Here is a 21,171-nt window from a genome sequence, read left to right on the forward strand (position 1 = left end):
ATTTTCTGCTCAGCATTTCCACTGGATATAATGGATCCTACACAGAGTAGACTTGTTGAAGGCCATGAACATGCCTAAGTTAGGTGCATCAATGCATCTGAGAAATAAATTAGCTGGATACAACCCATTTACAGCGCATGGTTCCACCCCACAGGAATCTTGGGAACCATAGGGTGTGGGAGAACTATGTTTCCCAGGATTCTTTGAAGGGAAAACATGTGCTTTAAGGGCAGGTCATTATTAGACATTTAAAGCACGTTAAATGTGCATAACTCTCCCCAAAAAATCCTGGGAACCCTAGCTTGCATAGGCTACTGGGAACTGTGGTTCTGCACAGGGAAAACCTGCAATTCCCAGTACTCTTTGGTGGGGATGTCATGTGATTTAAATGTACAGTACAGGTACAGCAGGTGTGGGGGACCCATCAGTCCCTCTGAGCAGGGCAGCAGGGCCTGTTCCGCTGCACTGGGCGCTGAGCCTAGGGGGCACCTCAAGTTGTTGCAACTATGACATAGTGAACTGAGCAGAATGGAAGGCAAGAGGTGTGGAGGGTGTGTGTGCCGAATTTGAAAGACCAGATGTTGCTGAACTACAACTCCCACCTGCTCCAGCAAGCCAGGAGTGCTGGGAGTTGTAGTTCAGCAACATCTGGCGGGCCAAAGCTTCCCCACACCTGGTGTGTGTGTGTATATATATAGCAGGCACATCCAACAGGTAGATCGTGATCTACTGGTAGATCACTGGACATCTGTGGTAGATCACAGGCAGATCACTGACTCCCCCCAAAGAAGCTCAACAACTGTCTCCCCTAAAAAAATCTCAACATTATTGCCTTGCACCCCCCAAAAAACGGGGCTTTCCTCCTCCCTTAAAAAAACTTTGACCTGAACCCCTAAAAAACGGAGCTTTCCTTCCTAATAAAAGCTCAACCCCCCCCCCCAAATACAGGGCTTTCCTTCCTAAAAAAGAGCTCAACAACTTTGACCTGAACCCCAAAAAAAGGGGGTAGATCATTGCCAGTTTTTAACTCTGTGAGTAGATCGCATTCTCTTGGGAGTTGGCCACCCCGATATATAGGATCGCACGGATAGCGCCACCCTCACCTGGAGATAACAGAACTCTCCTCTGCGTGCGCTGCCCCTTTAATATTTACGGTTCTCCTCCCCGCTGGAAGTACAGTACCGCCACCACCAAGCCGGGCTCCTCCGCAGTGGCTTTTCTTCCTCTTAGGATGGATGAATTGAAGATGTAAGCCTGCCCGACTGGGGACTATGCCTAGCTGGGGGTGTCTCCTGGTCAACCGTGAGAAAGAGGAAAAGGAGCCACCTCCTGCCGTTTGGGGGGGAAAGAGCCAGGATTTGCCCCACACCCAGGAAATCTCTCCTGCCAAGGACCCACTCCCAGGGTAATAATATTATTGCAGGAGACCTTCTTATGGTTACTAGGGTTTCACGCGCTAGATCTTCCCAACTAAGTCCATACTCAGGAGTAGACCCACTGAAGTCAATGGACGGAAGCTGGGCGTGAGGGGCCAGGGCTTTCAATGGGTCTACTCTTGAGTAGAAGCTTAGTCGGAGGCACAACTCGCGGATCTCCTTTTCTCGCCCATTGCATCGCTCAGGAAGCGAGAGGTGGGGGAGCAAGGAGTACTGAATCTCACCCAAAGGTGTACATCTCCAGGCCTTCTAAAACAGAGGTTTGGTTGAGTGAAAACGAAATAACGTTTGCAAAAGGAAATAAAACGTGTACGGAGGGACTACCCTGCTTGGGATCTCTATAATAATTGTGTGGATGGTTTATTATCCCAGCAAACCCTATTCTGTCTTCCGAACACCCTGTGATTATTCATTATTTCTTACTATTCCTGCACAGAAATAAGTATAATTGGTGTCACCACTCGCTGTCATTCCCTCACTTCCAAAATTAAAATTTAATTTTGGGGCATAAATGCACAGTTTACCTGGGAGTAGATGTCATTGAACTGAGTGAGTCCTACACCTGAGTAACTGTGCTTAGCACTGCACTGTTAAAAGGTTTTTATTTTATTTTATTGAAGTGGCGTTTTGGCAAAGCTATGAGTTAGCGTACAACCAGGGTAATAAACCGATATTAAAAGTATCTCGCACACATCTGCCTGTCTAGATATGATTATATCTGGGGGTTTGTGCAAGGAAACCACAGGTATTTTCCTTTTTTGAATGAGGGAAATCCTGTGGACCTCTTTCACTTGCTGTGGCAAAGATCTTTGCTTTTTATAGCAGAATGGTGAAATGGTTTTGTCAACAACATGCTTCATCCAAACACAGCGGGGGGAGGGGGCAGCCTGGAAGGCAGAGATTATGTTTTTCCCTCAGGTAAATAATTGGCTTATAACAGGGATGCAGCAAAAGTTAACAGTGCAGGAGGTTCTCCCCCAACAATATCTTCAGATATTTTAAATAGCTCAGTTGGTGGACCATGAGACTCTTAATGTCAGGGTCGTGGGTTTGAGCCCCGGGCAGAAGATTACTGCGTTGCAGGGGGTTGGACTGGATGACTCTCATGGTCCCTTCCAACTCTACAATTCTATTCTTCTCCGTGTCTTATGTCATGAGTGCCGAAAAGAAACATGCAGCAAAGTTTGAAAAAAGTGTGCTTGTAATGCAATAATAAATGCAGATGGAAGGCTGTGCCCTTTGTATCTGAAGTATTCAGATTTATCCAAAAATCACAGCCAAAGATGAATTTCCCAAATACTGGAACCCCAACAATCCCTGTGTGCCAATGAGCAGCTTTGCGTTTTTATTGTTTGCACTCCAAGCCAAGGCCTGGTTACTCCAAAGTAAGTCCCACAGATTTCAGTGGAATTTACTTCATGTAAGCACACCTGGCCATTGCTGTATTATCCCCACAAGAGGCGTGAGGTAGAATTCTATTTAACTGCACCAACTGTCTCCTTTTAAACTGAAACATTCTGAAGCAACGTGATGCAAAAGCAGTTCTCTGTTGCAGCAGCCTATGGGGAGAAGAGACTTATTTGCATATGTAATACGATTGGCTACCTTTTACACCAGATTCTTTATTGGAAGATGCTCGTGACCACTTTGGTCTATGGTCCCAGGAGTCTAAGAAGCGGTTGTTATTACCTTGGGGTGACTAAGAGAGATTTCTTTATTTATTCATAACAAAATTTACATATCGCTTGATTGTATGAAAACCTCTGAGTGGTTTTCAAAAAAAAACCAGCCACGTTGGGGGTTAGTAATGACTACCGTTCACCAACCCACCCTCTTCCCATTAAGTAAAACAAAAGCAAAATACAGCCCCACAGCTGATATATTTTGTTTATTTCATACAATGATTTCCACCCAAGACCTCAAGGGGGTATATATGCTTGCTTACTTTCTCATTTTATCCTTGCGACAACCTGTGAGGTTGGAGAGGCTGGGAGATCATTGTTGCTCCTTCACTCCCATACCAGGGTGGCAATGGGTGGCGTGACTGAGAAGCCGCTACATAACGAATGAACTAGGCTACGGGTTCCTTCTATGCCCTTTCAAGCATCCTTTTTAGTGCTCATTCATGATTATTTGGGTTCCTAATGCTTTTGGGATGGTCACGTATGACCCCACCCATACAGTGATAACATACTAGCATTGTGGAAGTGTCACAGAGCGAACGTAAACAGAATAATTCCACCACCAGTGCTTCATTTTACTATGTGAAGAACATGTTGCAGAAAACACCAAAAATTTAATGCTTGATTTTATCTAGATCTTGCCAGATTAAACGCAATCTAAAAAAGAGCCCTGTCCAATGTAGGAACTCATTTCAAACACCTAACTGGACGGCACAGCGTTTACACAATTAGCAACTGGGATAATGACTTTTTGAAGTAAATTGCAGGCAAGGGAGCCCTGATCTGCATTGGGACCCTGCTACTTTGGAGGGGGGGGGGCGCAGAGGGACTTTAAACCTTTGCTTCTTGCAAATGTTCAAACCTTTAAACCTTTGTCTCTGGTTGGAAATGAAGCAGTATGGCCACCCCAAACTTTTTGGAAGTGTGGATTGCATCAAAAACAGAAGTGTGTATGACCCCTGTTAATAGCACTGTGAACACAAATTATCATGAATGTGTGATAAAAAGGCATTGGGCGAGGCCATAGATACAGAGGAGCAATATCCTGATCTCACCATGGCTAACCAGATCCCCGTAGGAATACCAAAACAGAAGTCCGCTTTTGTTGTCTTGCTGTTAATCCCCATGCTACGGGAATATAATTTAAAAATACGCGGACATCTCCAAATATCAAGGATTTTGCTAATGCAAAGTTGATGCTGACAACTTTGGACCAAATATAATTTATCACTGGAGAAGCCCGCCTCATATGCCTCAGTGAGGCATTCTCAGAAATGCTGAGAAGTGTATCACTTTTCATAACATCACAGCGTGTTTGTTTTTAATTTTCATTACCGAAGTTGAGGACTATAGGGCAAACAGCAGGATATCAGTGGGGTATTGATAACAGAACGCCAAAAAGTTAAACATTCATTTGTGAATAAGTGCTACATAGAGAAGCCATATATATATATATAATGTTCCTTAAATAAGAACCAGACTGAGAAACATGGAAATCTTAGAATCAAAGAATTATAGAGTTGCAAGGGACCACGAAGATCGTCTAGTCCAGCGGTTCTCAACCTGTGGGTCCCCAGATGTTATTGGACTACAACTCCATCCCTGCACTTGCTAGCTGGAGTGATGGGAGTTGTAGTTCAACAACATCTGGGGACCCACAGGTTGAGAAAGGCTGATCTAGTCCAACCCTCTGCGGTGCAGGAATCTTAAACCCATGGCACTGTGATTAAGAGTCTTATGCTCTACCAATGGCGCTGTTATTCCTGTAGCAACAGCACCAACAAAATTGGTCTTTGTGCTCTTTCAACAGGTTATGAGAAGGAGATACTGTTGCTCCTACCTTGGTGGAGTTTTGTAATACCAGATCCGGTGGATCCCTGAGCGCCCCCTTAATGCGCAATGGAGAAATCTCAGCAGAAAGACCGAAAAAACCGCAAATCCTCTAAACAAGATGCCCAGCCTGCTGAACAGAAGATTGACACCGGTAACCGAGGGCTGAAGAAAGTGAGCAACAAGACCGTGATAACAGGAGGTGCTGGCTATTTTGGCTTTAGCCTTGGCCGTGCCCTTGCCAAATCAGGAACCAGTGTGATTCTCTATGACATTAACCAACCCCTCTGGGAAATTCCGAAAGGAGTAGTATTCGTACAGGTATTTATCATTTATTATTATGATCGTAATACCCCACTTTTCTTTTCCATAAGCAACACATCATGTAGAGAGAGATTATTATCTGCTGTCAGGTGTAAGGCAGGTAAAGTGTGGTTGTGGGGGAAGGGTTTGCAAGCACCAGTGATCAGTGGCACCTGCTGCAATGGGGGTGGGTGGGGTAGGTGACTATGATCTCTGCAAGATCGGGGGGGGGGTGTCCAATCCTGCCTGTTTTGAACTTTCCAAGGACCAGGAAAACCGTCATTTAAAGGGGGGAAGTTCCAGTACAACACTATGGGATGGGAAGGACAACCTGTGGCTATCCCTATATTAATGAGACAGGCAAGTGCAAATCCAGAGTTCTCCAGTATGGACAAACGCTCTCTCTTTCTGCACAGACACCCGTTGGATTTGCTTTGCAGTCCTTCCATCAGAGGGATGGATGGTGTGTGAGGCCTCCTCCAACTCTTATGATGGCATGATTTGCACAGTATGTCTCGTGACCCTTTGCAATGACAGAGAAGATCTGCATGATCAAAGAACTGGGTCCTTGCCCTCTCTTCCCTGTTGCTGGTGGCCTTAGAGTGTGTATCTTGGCTTCTCAGCATCCTTTGTTGTCTGTTGCCTGGGGAAAAAACATTGCTGACCCCCCCCCCAGCCCCCACTCAAGAGTATGTGATCTCTGTGTTCTAGGCAGACGTGAGGCACTATGACCCGCTTTATGCAGCCTGCGAAGGGGCAGACTGTGTCATTCACGCAGCTGCGTACGGAATGACAGGATTAGAACAAGTGAGTTGGCTTCTCTTCGTCTTGAGTTTCTGCAAGGAATCAACCCCTTTCATGTGGCTTTTCCAGATTGTGTTGAACAGATTTTCAGAAAATTTCCTGCTGTCCTAAATCAAACGGAGATCTGTTGATAGCTTTTTCCAGGGCCTGCCCCTTTCAGAAAGGAAAATAAAATACACTAGACTCTCAGGCAAAGAAGCCCTGAGTGGATACAGACAGTCTGGTATAGCTCAGTCTGTAGAGCATCTCAGGGTCGTGGGTCCAATTTGGCAAAAGAATCCTGCACTGCAGGGGGTTGGACTAGATGATCCTCTGTCAAGGAGCTGTCAGGCAAGCACAGGTCATCCACAAGTCAGGAAAGAACTTGAGACACAGAATGCAATTAGCTTTTAATTCACAGAAAGGAAGCAACACAGCAGCGTTCCTCTGGCTTGTCTCACCTAGCTCCTTCCCCCTCTCACTCCAGATCTCTCCCAAGCAGATGTAAAATACGGCAAAGGGGTGGGCTCCTTCTCTGGGCCTGTCTGGCCCGTTGCTGAGCAGCTTGCAGGACTCTCCTCAAGTGGGGAGTCTGGGGAGGAGAGCCAGTTTCTTGGCAGCAGAGGCAGCCTCGGACTCTTCTCTCTCTGAGTCTGCACTCGCGTTGAGACTCTCAGCACCTAGCGCTGTCTTGGAAGACCTGCCTTCTCCTGACACACACACACCCCCAATCACCCAGCCCTCCTGCATCTAGCATCTCCCAGCTTGACACTCCTGCACACTGGCCCCCTGTGTCCCACCACCACTGTCCTGGGTCTAAGTTGTCATCTTCTGTGTCCTCCCTGGAGGGGTCTCTTGGATAGGCGGCGCCCAACACTCTTCCTCATCCGGCCAGACCCTGACACCCTCATGGTCCCTTCCAATTCTATGATGCTTTGAAAAAAGATGCCTGAGTGATGCTGAATTAGATCACAGACATTCTCTTAAGCAAAGGCAACAGTAAGAATATGTATATTTTTTAAGAAGAGAAATGTTTTATTTTCAGTAAACAATGTACTGAGAGGGGTGCATAAGTAAATTATCATTTGTTATTCCACATCCACTTTTGGCCCCACCTAGAAACATGTGACCTCTGGAGGACTATAAAAGGTTCCCTGTGCTGGATTTCACCCAAGACTAACTAGTGGTTCTCCAGGGTCTTGGGCAAAGACACTTTCCCATCACTTGTGGTCTGAACCTTCTAACTGAAGATGCAAGGGAACGTACCTGGGACCTTCGGCAGGTACACAGCCTCTGAGCAACAGCCCTGAAAAGCCCTGCTTTTTTCAGATGATTTTTTTTTTTTTGAAATTCAACTTTTACAAGCTGGCCTTCTTGCTGCCTAGGGAGCAAGCCAGGCCAATTCTCCAGAGACCAAAACAAGCTAAAGCAATTCATTTTGCTTTGATTGCAGCATCTGGTGCAACATTAAACCTCTTCCTGCTTTTCCTAGATGCACAAGAGACATATTCGGTCTGTCAATGTCGGAGGAACCAGTGTCGTCATTGAAGGTGCGTACAGCCTCAGTGCTTTGTTTTGGATGAGCCCAGGCTGAGGATCGTCGATGGTCGGCTTGTTTACATACCACATCTCCCACAAATAAATCTGTGCTCAAAAGCAGTTCGCACAAAAGCCAGTCTAAACACGATAAAGAATAATAATGGTAATTTATTATTTATATGCTGTCCACCTGACTGGGTTGCCCCAGCCACTCTGGGCAGCTTCCAACACATTAAAACACAGTAGGACATAAGACATTCAGAACTTCCCTATACAGGGCTGCCTTCAGATGTCTTCTAAAAGTCAGATAGTTGTTTATTTCCTTGACATCTGATGGGAGGGCGTTCCACAGGGCGTGCACCACTACCCAGAAGGCCCAGAAGGCTTGGTTCCCTGTTACCTCACTTCTCACTATGAGGGAACTGCCAGAAGGCCCTCGGCGCTGGACCTCAGTGTCCGGGTTGAATGATGGTGGTGGAGACACTCCTTCAGGTATACAGGGCCAAAGCAGTCTAAGGTTTTAAAGGTCAACACTGACACTTTGAATTGTGCTCGGAAAAGTACTGGGAACTAATGTAGATCCTTCAGGACTGGTGTTATAGGGTCCCGGCGGCTGCTCCCAGTCATCAGTCTGGCAGCTGCATTTTGTCTTAGTTGTGGTTTCTGAGTCACCTTCAAAGGTAACCCCACGTAGAGCGCATTGCAGTAGTCCAAGTGGGAGCTAACTAGAGCATGTACTACTGTGGCAAGACTGTCTGCGGGCAGGTAGAGTCTCAGCCTGCGTACCAGATGGAGCTGGCAGACAGCTGCCCTGGACAAAGAACACAATAAGACAAATAACATCACTGCAACATAATGCAAAAAATAAAAAACAAGAATCAACAATTAAGAATTAATTTAGCAAGGAGAAACATTTAAGAAGTAAGTATACAGCTTACTAATAGTTTAGGCCAAAGTATTCAATAAGCAATTCCCTTCTGCAGGCTCCTAGGGCTGGAGGGTGGAGCGAAACCAATCACCCCCTGATAGCAACCCCAGAGTCTCCCCGCCCCCCCACGGTTCTTTCTCTAGAAAGAGCTCCCTTTTGAAGGCTCCTGGGGCTGGAGGATGCTGTAATGTGAGCAGCCGGGGCAGAATAATTTGTTGGCTGCTGTTGCTCGCAGCCATCCTGAGATACCAGCCCTTTCCCTCAGGAAAGCAGATTTCCATTTGCCTCCTTCCGTCAACGAAGTGCTTTGTGTTTCCTATGTGTCTGCAGTCTGCAAGCGACGAAGCGTCCCGAGGCTGGTCTACACAAGCAGCATCAACGTGGTGTTTGGCGGGCAAACCCTTATTGACGTCGACGAGCAGAGTGTGCCTTATTTTCCTTTAGCAGAGGTATTGGGGCTGCTCCCCTTTTTAGCATTTGGCTGCAACCGACGGTGTGAGGGGCAAGAGAGAGGAGGGCTGAGTTGTTTTTAATGACCTCCCCACAACACAAGAGAAATTACCGTATTTTTCGCACCATTGGACGCACCGGACCATAGGAGGGGGAGAACAGGGAAAAAAATTTTTTTCTTGTTCTCTCCCTCTAAAACAAGGTGCGTTCAAGGTACCTATTTTTTTTGGGGGGGGGGGAATAAAGAAAAAAAAATTCCCTCCCCAGGCACGGGGCAGGCGCGGGGGAAGCCCGAGCTTCCCCCGACCCCAGCCCCCAGAACAGCCTGCTATCCGCAAGCCTAGGGAACCGAGCCGGTCTCCCCAGGCTTGTGGAGAGGTGCGCGAAGCCCGGGCGCGCTCTTCAGTGCGCACCAGGCTTCGGAATGCAGGCAGCTCCGCGCCACCCTCCCGAGCCCCGCGCGGCTTCACGCCGGGATCGGGAGGGTGGCGCGGAGCTGCAGGAAGCCCTGGAGCGCAGGCAGCTCCGCGCCACCTCCGTAGCCCCGCGCGGCTTCGCGCGGGGGTCTGGAGGGTGGCGCGGAGCTGCAGGAAGCCCTGGAGCGCAGGCAGCTCCGCGCCACCCTCCGGAGCCCCGCGCAGCTTCGCGCCGGGATCGGGAGGGTGGCGCGGAGCTGCAGGAAGCCCTGGGGCGCAGGCAGCTCCGCGCCACCCTCCGGAGCCCCGCGCGGCTTCGCGCCGGGATCGGGAGGGTGGCGCGGAGCTGCAGGAAGCCCTGGGGCGCAGGCAGCTCCGCGCCACCCTCCGGAGCCCCGCGCGGCTTCGCGCCGGGATCGGGAGGGTGGCGCGGAGCTGCCTGCGCCCCAGGGCTTCCTGCAGCTCCGCGCCACCCTCCGGAGCCCCGCGCGGCTTCGCGCCGGGATCGGGAGGGTGGCGCGGAGCTGCAGGAAGCCCTGGGGCGCAGGCAGCTCCGCGCCACCCTCCGGAGCCCCGCGCGGCTTCGCGCCGGGATCGGGAGGGTGGCGCGGAGCTGCAGGAAGCCCTGGGGCACAGGCAGCTCCGCGCCACCCTCCGGAGCCCCGCGCGGCTTCGCGCCGGGATCGGGATGGTGGCGCGGAGCTGCAGGAAGCCCTGGGGCGCAGGCAGCTCCGCGCCACCCTCCGGAGCCCCGCGCAGCTTCGCGCCGGGGTCTGGAGGGTGGCGCGGAGCTGCAAGAAGCCCTGGAGCGCAGGCAGCTCCGTGCCACCCTCCGGAGCCCCGCGCGGCTTCGCGCCGGGATCCGGAGGGTGGCGCGGAGCTGCAAGAAGCCCTGGAGCTCAGGCAGCTCCGCGCTACCCTCCGGAGCCCCGCGCGGCTTCGCGCCGGGATCCAGAGGGTGGCGCGGAGCTGCAGGAAGCCCGGGAAAGCCTGCATTCGCTCCATAGGACGCACACACATTTCCCCTTCATTTTTGGAGGGGAAAAAGTGCGTCCTATAGAGCGAAAAATACGGTACGTGTTGTTTTTCCCCAGCCTGTTGCTTTGGATCCAAAGTGTAGGGGTGGATCCGAAGAACTGGCGGAGGCTGGTCTATTAGCCCTCGGTCTGCCTCACCCCCACTTCCACCTTCCTGCCTTCTTGCTTAGAAGCTCATAGATAAACTATGGTACTTTAGTGTGATGGCCACTAACTTGGGTGGATTAGACTGTGATGGCCTGGGACTTGGGCTCGGACTCGGAACCAGAAGAGACACAGTCTACACTGGATCCTTTGCCTCAGGCATCATCTGAACCAAGTCTGGGGCCTGATCCTGAAGAGCCCCAGTCTGCACAGGTTCCCCTGCAACAAACACCAGCTGGGCCGAGTCAGGGGCCTGAGCCTGCCCTGGCTCCAGATGCAGGGATGACCTCGTTGCCTCCAGCTTGGCCATTACTTACAGCTGCTCCACTACCAGTTGGGTCAGGGGAGGCTGAGGCGGCCCCTGGGTCTAGTAACCCACCGACGTCTCCCGAGCTGCAGAGACTGAGGTCTGAGAGAAGGAGAGACTTGCTCTTGAGCAGGAGGAGTGCTCGCCTTCGGGCGAAACAGGGAGGTGAGTCGCCGGGGGATCAGAACTGGCCACTACCCCGACAAAGATAAAAGGTTGTCGGACCCCGCCCCAGGTAGGTTGCAGGAGCAACGTTGCTGTATATTAGATCCTGCCGGAGATCCTGTACCTGTCCTTGCCTGGTTTTCTGCCTCGTGTCCTGCCTTGGCCCTGTTGGACCAGTGGAACCTTCGGATTCTGGACCGTGTTTCATGGGTTACCACCGGGCCCAGCACATAGACAAATTCCCAGAGGACCAGGCTATCAAGGACTACTAGCCATTATGGCTCTGCTCTGCCTCCACAGTCAGAGGCAGCGATGCTTCTGAATACCATTTGCTGGAAACCACAGGAGGGGAGGGGAGGGCTCTTGTGCTTGGGTCCTGCTTGTAGGTTTCCCACAAGCATCTAGTTGGCCACCGTGAGAACAGGATGCTGGACTAGATGGCCTGATCCAGAAGGTCATAGAACCAGTCATGGTGTGCCCCTGCCTGTCTGTCGTTGGGTTTGGCTACTGCTAGTCTCCTTGCCTTCTGTCCTACCGGTCCTAGTGGGCACTTGCCTCTTTTTCCTCCTCCTCCTCCTCCTCCTCCTCCTCCTCCTCCTCCTCCTCCTCTCTTCCCCACTAGCCAGTGGTATATGATGGGTTGCCAGTGCCCAGGGACACATGGAGGGGTTGGTTGGATGTGAGGGAAATGGATGCTTGCACACCCAGCTGCTTAAAAGCGTCCGCAGTCACCCAAGAGATTGCAGCCACAGAGATAAGGAAAAAGAGCTCTTCCATTGTCTGGAGAGGTTGTTCCCAGTTTGCATGGAGAAGCCGTTTTCAACGGAGCCCAGTGATAGAAGCGTGCGGCTGGATTGAGGCAGCGCTGGGTGTTGAAAGTGTCCAGGGAAGCAATTTTGCACCCAGGGCAACCACCCCTGTGCTACCTGCTACAACACTGCCACCAGCTTTTGCTCCTGCTACTTCATATGTAGACTTAGGTTACCACTAGAGACCCTTGGGCACGCTGGAATTAAGAAGAGCCCTATTTTTCTCTCTGTATGATCCCTGTAGGGTTACACCCCATGCTTTGGGGAAACTGAATTGCACCTTCTCACAGGTCTGTTAGGAGTAAAACATGTGGAATTCTTTTCACACGACATCACTTTCCCTACTGGTGTCCCATACTCCTGTAGGGCAGACTGACCCCCTCCCCGCATTATTTTCACTCTTTAAAAAAAAATGTTATTACAGTCTTAGTTAAATCCTAAGGGAGAAAGTGTTCCCCAGATTCAGGGCAGCCAGAAAAAAACCCCTTCCATCCATCGTCTAAGTTGGCACATAGAGGTGTTCTGTGTGGTCCTCCTGCAATTGTGGAAGACCCTCTGCTGGGGATTTACCCATAACCCCGTGGTAAGACTTGGAGCTGTGATTAAAATCTCATTATATGGGCTGTTCTTTGGCACCGGGGATGTAGATGGTGACTGACTGAGTGGGAGAAAAAAGTATTATTTTTTCAAGCAGAGCTGTTGGCTTACGTGCTTTGGTATTTGGTATCACTGTGCCATTGAGAGCGTGCTCACTTATGGCTTATGTGTGTGGTACGGAAGCTGTACTACCCAGGACAGGATGGGGTTGTGCAGGGTTGTTAAGGCAGCAGAGAGCATTGTTGGCTGCCCACTCTCCACCTTAGAGCAGATTTATGCCACAAGGTGCCATAGGAAGGCACTGGACATAGTAAAAGATCCATCGCATCCTGGTCACTGTCTCTTCGAGCTCTTGACGTCGGGACGGAGATACAGGACGATGAAGACAAGAACGAGCCGTCTTAAGAACAGCTTCTTCTCCAGAGCGATCTCGGCCCTGAATGGGAAGCCCAGACTTTGAAAGTCATCTAATCTCCCTTGCTGTATTATATTGTATTGATTAATTAGAGTTTTTATGGAGCAGTCAAATAATTTTGTTGTCCCCGAAGGGGGCAATGACAATAAAGATATTATTATTATTATTATTATTATTATTATTATTTGCTAAATAATCCAAACTAATTAATTTGATTTCTTTTTAGCAAATGAACGAGTATTCCAGAACCAAATCAATTGCAGAACGGATGGTTCTAGGAGCAGACGGAGTGTCCTTACCAGGTACTTTTCTGTGATCTTAGCCTATGGCAACCTTGGGGGGGGAATGATTTTATTGTATCTTTCGTGACCCCCAGGGTCAAGCAGCGATTAAGGTTCAGACTCAAGAGGCTCCAGCTATGAAGTTGTTCCAGGTTCACAGCTCTGGCCCTGCTCTTGGAGACTGAGAGACCGCAGAGTCTGGGGTTGGCAGGCAGGAGTCCGCAGAGGACACTCCCACACCACCAAGGCCTGTAAGCTCAGAACCAGGACCTCCATGGACACCTGCCCTTAAACCTGAAGAAGCCAGTGCCTCCCATTGCACCTCACTGGTCCAGCAGCACAGAGAGGGATGCTCACCTTCAGGATAGAAGGTTGCCCCTTTAAGACTCCAAAGCTATCCATCAGAGGAGCCTAGAAGCAGGTAGGAGGAGGAGCCGGGAGATGCTGAAACCTCTGGCCTCTCTTGTCCCATGTGGTCCAGTATCAGCCCTAAACATGGCGGTTTCTTCAATTGACGTGTTCGGAATCAGCCAACGGCTTCTTGTCCTGTTTCCTAGGAGGTGGCAAACTGCACACCTGTGCTCTTCGACCGCCTGGCATCTATGGGCCGGAAGAACAAAGGCATTTTCCCCGGATGGCCGTACGTATTGTGACTTGCTCAGAACACTCTTCTGTGAATGTGGGGGGAAACACTACCATATGAACCTACCCAGACCCCGAGGTCATCTTCTGAGGCCCTCCTTCGTGTGTCTCCTCCTCGAGAGGTCCGAAGGGTGGCAACACGAGAACAGGCCTTCTCTGCAGTGGCTCCCCATCTGTGGAATGTTCTCCCCAGGGAAGTTCGCCTGGCGCCTTCATTGTACACCTTTAGGCGCCAGGGAAAAACATTCCTTTTTAACCAGACTTTTGGTTGATCAGATTTATATCCTATGCCCTTTTAAAATGGGGGGGGGGTTGGGTTGGGGGGAGGGGCTATTGGGTTGTTGCTTTTATTTTTATTAGGTATTTTGTGTTTTTATATCTTGATTTTATTCTGTGAACTGCCCTGAGGCCCCTGGGTATAGGGCGGTATATAAATTCAATAAATAATAGTAATAATACCACCATGGGATGAGACCAGTTACAGTTAGGTACCAGAGAAAACAAGCCATGCAAGGAAAGGTTAAAACAGCTGGATATGTTTGGCCTGGAGGCAAGAAGACCGGCGGGGGGGGGCGGGCAATGATAGCGCTCCTTGAACACAAGAAGGGTTGGCACATTGAGAAGAGCAAAGACATGCCCTGGGTTTACTCTGCTTGGGATACCTGAATAGGGCTTGCTTTAAAAGTCTCCTGTTCCTCAGCTCAGGAGAGCCAGTGCCAATTCTGCACTAATTAAAGCCCTAAATGGCCTCGGTAAAGCCCTAAACAGCCTTGGCCCAGTATACCTGAAGGAGCGTCTCCACCCCCATCGTCTTTGGTTATTGGCTGTCCAGCTGGCATAGGCTTCCCGACCATTACCTTTTTCAGTGCCTCTGGCGGGACGACTTTGTCAATCCGTGGGTAGGAAAAATCCATGCCAAACTTCTGAGCATCGGAATTTCTCCAGCGGACTCCTTAAAGATGAACTTACGCTCAGCCAAAAGCCTTATTGAGCAAAGATTAGCAGACATTGAAAACCAACACAACCTCGCCGGGGGTGGGGGTGTCTGCTCCCCCAGGTATCACGGAATAACCCCACCACTTGGCCTTCCATCATACATGTCATCTCTTTCATCTGTACCACACCGACTTGCATTTATTCGTGCAAGGTTCAATGTCCTTCCATCGAACCTGCTGAGCCACAGATTTTCCAAGGGTTTGGTGTCTCCGCTATGCGTGTGTGACAGGAAAACTGTTGATTCTCTCCCACATATAATGTTCAACTGCCCCCTACATAGCATAGCCAGGACTAAATTCCTGGGTCCTGCTTTACTACGCTTGGTTGGCAGGCCTGTTGAGTCACATGCCGCACTACTTTTGCAGGATACAGATCCTTCTGTAACTCTGCAGGTGGCGAGATTCCTGAATGCGGTTATCTCACACACAAAAACCACCAAAAACAACAACAACATCAAAAACTAATCGGACAGTTTTGAAGAGAGTGCATGTCGGATCTCGTCTTCAGTTTTCCTTTTTCTGGGATCCGTCCCTTGGAGCTATCCGGGCCCCAAGCTGTTACCTGGCTCTGCTCAATGACCCACCCCTGCATCATGGTGTTCACCTTCTGGTTTTCACCTTCTGGTGCCGAATATAACGGCTTTATGCCTCAGTGCTTTTATGTTTGTACATACTTTATGGGCTAATAGCCGTAAATAAATAAATAAATAAATAAATAAATTCCACCCCCATCATTCTGCCCGGACGCTGAGGTCCAGCGCCGAGGGCCTTCTGGAGGTTCCCTCATTGCGAGAAGCAACGCTACAGGGAACCAGGCAGAGGGCCTTCTCGGTAGTGGCGCCCGCCCTGTGGAACGCCCTCCCATCAGATGTCAAAGCGATAAATAACTACCTGACATTTAGAAGACATCTTAAGGCAGCCCTGTTCAGGGAAGTTTTTAATCTGTGATATTTTACTGTATTTTTGGTTTCTATGGAAGCCGCTCAGAGTGGCTGGGGAAACCCAGCCAGATGGGCGGGGTACAAATAATAAATTATTATTATTATTATTATTATTATTATTATTATTATTATCACATCTCGTTTGCCCCTCGTTGTAACTGGCAACGTTATGCTTCAATCATACCTTCCAACAGTTGAATATTGAAAGGGGGATGTTTGTCTTCACATTTGGGGGACCAGAGACCCGAATGAACTGGGTTCATGTCAAGAATCTCGTGCAAGCTCACATCCTCGCCATGGACGCTCTCACTCCTGAGAAGAACTACATAGCTGTAAGTATATCGTTACACGTGCTCCAGTTTTTCAGGTGCCGAACATTCTGGGGATGTGCAGAGCGTTTCCTTGGCGTGAGGCCCCTGGAGGGCTATGGCATTTTCGGGATAATTGATTTACTAAGCAGCTTTTCGGCAGAAGTTGCTAAGTAATGCTAAGAAACCCACAAAAACACCAGTGTGGTTTTGAAATCAGTGGTTAACATCAGTGCAGCACCAAAAGATTCAAGTCCACCATGTTGATTCAAAATGGCTTCCAGGTGTATCCAGACATAGATGATGAAGATGATGATGATGATTTATTTATACCCCGCCCATCTGGCTGGGTTTCCCCAGCCACTCTGGGCGGCTTCCAACAAAATATTAAAATACAATAGTCCGTCAAACATTAAAAGCTTCTCTAGATGAAAACCTGTTCCTTGCTCTCATGCAAAATTTGGCTATAGTAAATTGGGAGGTGTCCAACTCCCTAGAAAACAAATGTTCCAATATATATATACAGTGGTACCTCGGGTTACATACACTTCAGGTTACATATGCTTCAGGTTACAGACTCCGCTAACCCAGAAATAGTACCTCTGGTTAAGAACTTTGCTTCAGGATGAGAACAGAAATCGTGCTCCAGCGGCGCGGCAGCAGCGGGAGGCCCCATTAGCTAAAGTGGTGCTTCAGGTTAAGAACAGTTTCAGGTTAAGAATGGACCTCCAAAACGAATTAAGTACTTAACCTGAGGTACCACTGTATTAAGTTTACTATATGGCTCACTGCTATAACTAATTTCCCCCATGAACTTTCCCTGACCCTGAGGTGATAAACTGAGATTCTTCTCTGTAGCCCACCTCCAAGGAAGGTCTGAAGTGTGGGGATAAGAGAGCAGGACCTTTCTATAGCATCCCGCCATTTATGGAATGCTCTCCCAAGGGAGGCCCACCTGGATCCACCCTTGTCCTCATTTTGGTGCCAGGCAAAGCACAGGCATTTGGATAGCACCAGTGAAATGACGTTGCACTGTGAAATCTGTTTTTGATATGTTTCGCCTGTGTTTATTGTTGTATTTACACTTTGGCTATATATCAAACCATCAGGGTTTTTGTTATTGTTTTGTTTTGGTGGGCAATAAATTTAATGCACCTAAAGCTTCGGAGTTTCCAGGAAATCATACAGTTCTCAGCTGAGCACAAAGGTGTCCAGGTAGGTTATTTTCCTTCCTAAGGCTGCAGGCAAACCGTACATGTAAAGTTCATTGCCAATGTGTACCTTGCATGATCGTTGGCCATTGGGGCCGAGGAGAGTTTAATGTCCAACAATGGTTGTATGGCCACAAGTTGCCCATGTCTATTCTGATCTCTTTCCCCTGTGTTCTTTGTAGGCTGGCCAGGCATATTTCATCAACGATGGCGAGAAGGTCAACCTTATTGAGTGGTTAACCCCACTGGTGAGTGCAAGAGCTGTTTGTTATAGACAGAATTGTGCTCTAAAACTTCTTAAGCTTATTGGCTGTGGTGGTTGTGACGGATGGGAGTTCGAGTCCAGTATCCTCTGGCGGGCTTCAATTTCTCCGTTTCTTTTTTAATCTGCCTCGAGTCTCATATGGCCTGATGAGATGCAATAATTAATAAAGGCAGCTGTATAGTGTTGGGGGGGGGAATCAGGTGAATATGGGGAGGGACCCCCTTACAAACCATAGATGACTATGTATAATACAAACCTTTGCTGAGTATTTTACCAGTGAAAATTTCCAGACACAGAAGTTTTTTTTGTAAGAAATTCAATAACAGTTTTAATTTGTTTTGGTCTTAAATTGACTGCGATTTTACCCTTCTCTGTATTTTAAATTATGGTTGTAATCTGTGAGCGTTTTATTGTTTTATCTTTCTTGTAAACTGCTTTGAGGTTTTCCTACAATCAAATGGTACAGAAATGTTATGGAATGGATAGATCGATAAATGAACAGCTGCATTCAAAGCTGTCTGGTTTCAGTATTTCAATGTTTCTTTCAGTTTAAAGGATTGGGTTGCAGCAAGCCATGGATACGTGTTCCTGTTCTTTTTGCTTATTTTTCAGGTAAAATATTTCCAGTTGTTTGCTCAACAGTTGTTTGGGGTTTGCTTGTTTTTATAGTAGTTCAGACAAAACCTTGGGTTTGCACTCGGTGTGAATCAGGAATTTTATCTTGCAGCAAACCATGGCTTGAGAAGCTGGCTTGTTGAATCGGCCATTGTGGTAAACCATAATGCTTAAACTGAGATGTTTGGAAGCAGAAGCTAAACTCTGCAGAAATCCTTATCCCAGTCACAAAAGATCTGAGTTTCTGAAGCTCGACAGCCATTGTTTAGCGTTACGTGCAGATGAGCCCATTGCACTATATCGGCGCCCATCTCAACTGAGACCTGAGGGGGCAGAGGTTAATGTTTTTCAACCCTGATGTTGTTCCATAAAAAACAGCATTCTCCGTGCACACACACCCCTGGCCACAACTGCATTGCCTTGTGGGAAGGATGGGGAAAAGTTTCTGTGGGGAAGTTCACTCCTATGCAGGTGTTGAGGAGGGGAGGAATTTTGATCAGGACAACAGCAAGTGAAGAGAAGGATCAACCTTTCACAGCACGGCCTCAGCCCAGATTGCGGCTGCCCATGGTGACAATTGTCTGAAACCCAAATGTTACATTACATATTTAATTTAATGTATAATTTAACCCAACCTTTTTGGAGCTGCGGGCACAGGGAATCTTATTAAGGAGACAAATAACAACCCCAATGACAGAGAACAGTTTAACGGCAGCTCTTTTTAGCAATATAAACAAATAAGTTGCTAAAGTTAGACTTGAGAAATGCAGTCAGGGCAGAGTGTGTGATTTGCGTGCGGAATGTCCCTGGATTCAATCCCTGGTATCTGCAGGCAGGTATTGGAAATATGTCTGTCTGAATGGAGCATTGCTGCCTGCCTGTACTGAGCTAGACAGACCCAAGCATTTGACTCACAGCTTTGTGCATGCGCTGCTATTTCAAGTGACCATTGTATTTATCAAGTGCTTTTTTTTCTTTGTACAGCTGTGGCAATGGAACACTTCCACAACCTGTTAATGCCCATTGTTGAAATCACACCTTTGGTCACCAGAAATGAGGTAACGCATGCCTACGTTATTACGTACTGGGTTTGTTTCATAGAATCAGGAGTGTAGAGTTGGAAGGGACCATCAGGGTCATCTAGTCCAACCCCCTGCAATGCAGGAATCTTTTGCCCAACATGGGGCTCAAGCCTACAATAATGAGATTAAGAGTCTCATGCTCTACTGACTGAGCCATTTGTTGTAGTAATTTATACTCTACCCTTCAAGCAAATTACCAGGGCGGATTACAAAATAGAAAAACACAAGAAAACAAACTTAAAAACATACCAATAGCCCTTGTAGTGCAGAGGGAGCTTTGCAATCTGGCTGGCTGGCTTTTGTCCTGCACAAAGAGCCCATTTTACAGGTGGAGAAATCTCCCAGGTCACGTCCTAACATTCTAACCATTACGCCACACTTCTTTCCCCTTCTAATTTTTCCTTCGTCTTTACTCTGTTGTTACTCTTGGCTTGCATGACATACGTCTGATGTTCTTAATGGTATTATGAATTGGCATGCTGCCATATACATTTTTGTTGTTGATCATGTTGGCAGAAATTCTAAAATAAACTATTGTGCTTTTCAAAAAGAGGGTTCAGCAGAGTTGTGGGTGAGAAAGCAATCACTGGGTCCTATCACAATAGCTATGTCCTGCCTCCATTGGATGCCTCTTAATATCACCTGCTGGGAGTCGCAAGTGGGGAGAGGGCTGTTGTTCTGAGCTCCTGGGCTTCCCATAGGCCTGTAAGACAGAGTTGTTCCGCCTGGCCTTTGGCTTGGAGCCAATTTGATTCCCTCCCCTTCTTTCTTTTTTCTTTTTCCTTTCTCCTCCTGTGATGAGGCTGCATTTTAATGTTTTAGTGTTGTATTTTAATCTTGTTTTAAAGTTGTATTCATTCAACTTGTTTTTATTATTGCTTGTTAGCCGCCCTGAGCCTGGCCTTGGCTGGGGAGGGCGGGGTATAAATAAAAATTATTATTATTATAGGCATCTGGTTGCCCACTGTGAGAATAGGATGCCAAGACTAGGTCGGCCTTTGACCTGATACAGCCGGTGCCTTCTTAGGTTTTTACGAAAAGCATCATTTTAAATGTGCGATGGAAACGATGATGGGATGAAGGGAATTGTGGTGCAGTGGCATCTGGAGGGCACTGAATCTGGGAAGCCCACCCCAGACCAGGTACCCTCCATTGTCATTTGCTCTCATGTTGTTTCAAAACAGTTTTTAAAAGAAACCCAACTCCTTTGCTTTCGCTTCGCAGGTGTACAACATTGCTTACACGAACACATTCAAAATAGATAAAGCCCGGCAACAGCTCGGCTATGCCCCCAAAAAGTACTTGTTTACAGACTGTGTGGATCATTTTTTGAAAACCAGGCCCCGCAAGAAGAATTATTTCATGCTGAAAAGCTTCGTGGTGATAGCCCTGTTCATTGCCCTGATCATCCTGGCAGTTTACCGTCAAGAAGTTTGGGAATTTGTTCACAAGAACTGGGGAAAGTATCAGCATCTTGTCGTGCGATAAGCCAGCCGTTCTCAGGCACAGGATCGGCCGGGGAAACATTGCCCTTGGATCGCATGGTCTGTTTTTCTTAGCTCTAAAGTAGTAGGCAGGCAGGAAGGTACATTAAGAGGAATAAGAAACATACAAGGAAATCGTCCTGCGGTGGCTAATGAACAGAAAGCCAAAATGGCCACCGAAAATCACACTCAGGAGACTCACGCAAGGGGAGAGGGTGTTGTTTTTATATCAGTGGTGTCTGCGTTCAGTTGGTTCCTCGTCTTTCGTCAAACTGAAGAAGAGAGGGGGGCTTTCAAAGGCTGCGTACAAATAATCCTCCACAGACACACCAGGACGGCCTCTTGCCTCTCCAGGTCATGACGAGAAAACGGGGCCCACGAAGGTGAGAAAGAGATCCAGGAGAACAGTGCCAACAGCGAACTGTTTTGCGCGGCACCGGATGTCTCTTGCCAACTTTGCAGCGCGAGCTGAAAATAAAACCACACCTGAAAACCTGCCTGTGTTG

At 48.3% G+C, this 21,171-nt stretch overlaps 1 protein-coding gene across 3 annotated transcripts; it reads left to right on the forward strand.

Annotated features, from left to right (window-relative positions):
- The first annotated feature begins 1,122 nt into the window (after positions 1-1,122).
- SDR42E2 (short chain dehydrogenase/reductase family 42E, member 2) lies at positions 1,123-21,160 on the forward strand. 3 transcript variants are annotated; one of them, XM_080981864.1, is made up of 12 exons: positions 1,123-1,248; positions 4,929-5,269; positions 5,963-6,058; positions 7,527-7,584; positions 8,832-8,950; positions 13,068-13,143; positions 13,680-13,762; positions 15,895-16,032; positions 17,402-17,467; positions 18,033-18,096; positions 19,084-19,157; positions 20,406-21,160. In XM_080981864.1, exons 2-12 carry the CDS (start codon positions 5,018-5,020, stop codon positions 20,667-20,669), a joined length of 1,290 nt encoding a protein of 429 aa, XP_080837990.1. In that variant the 5' UTR covers positions 1,123-1,248; positions 4,929-5,017; the 3' UTR covers positions 20,670-21,160. The 3 variants fall into 3 exon arrangements, with proteins under 3 accessions (XP_080837990.1, XP_080837989.1, XP_080837991.1); XM_080981863.1 differs by having other exon boundaries at positions 1,157-1,405; XM_080981865.1 differs by lacking the exon at positions 1,123-1,248 and adding an exon at positions 3,040-3,131.
- The last annotated feature ends 11 nt before the right edge of the window (positions 21,161-21,171 follow it).

This window comes from Podarcis pityusensis (assembly GCF_964106645.2).
Source record: "Podarcis pityusensis genome assembly, chromosome: 14".
Classification (NCBI taxonomy): domain Eukaryota; kingdom Metazoa; phylum Chordata; class Lepidosauria; order Squamata; family Lacertidae; genus Podarcis; species Podarcis pityusensis.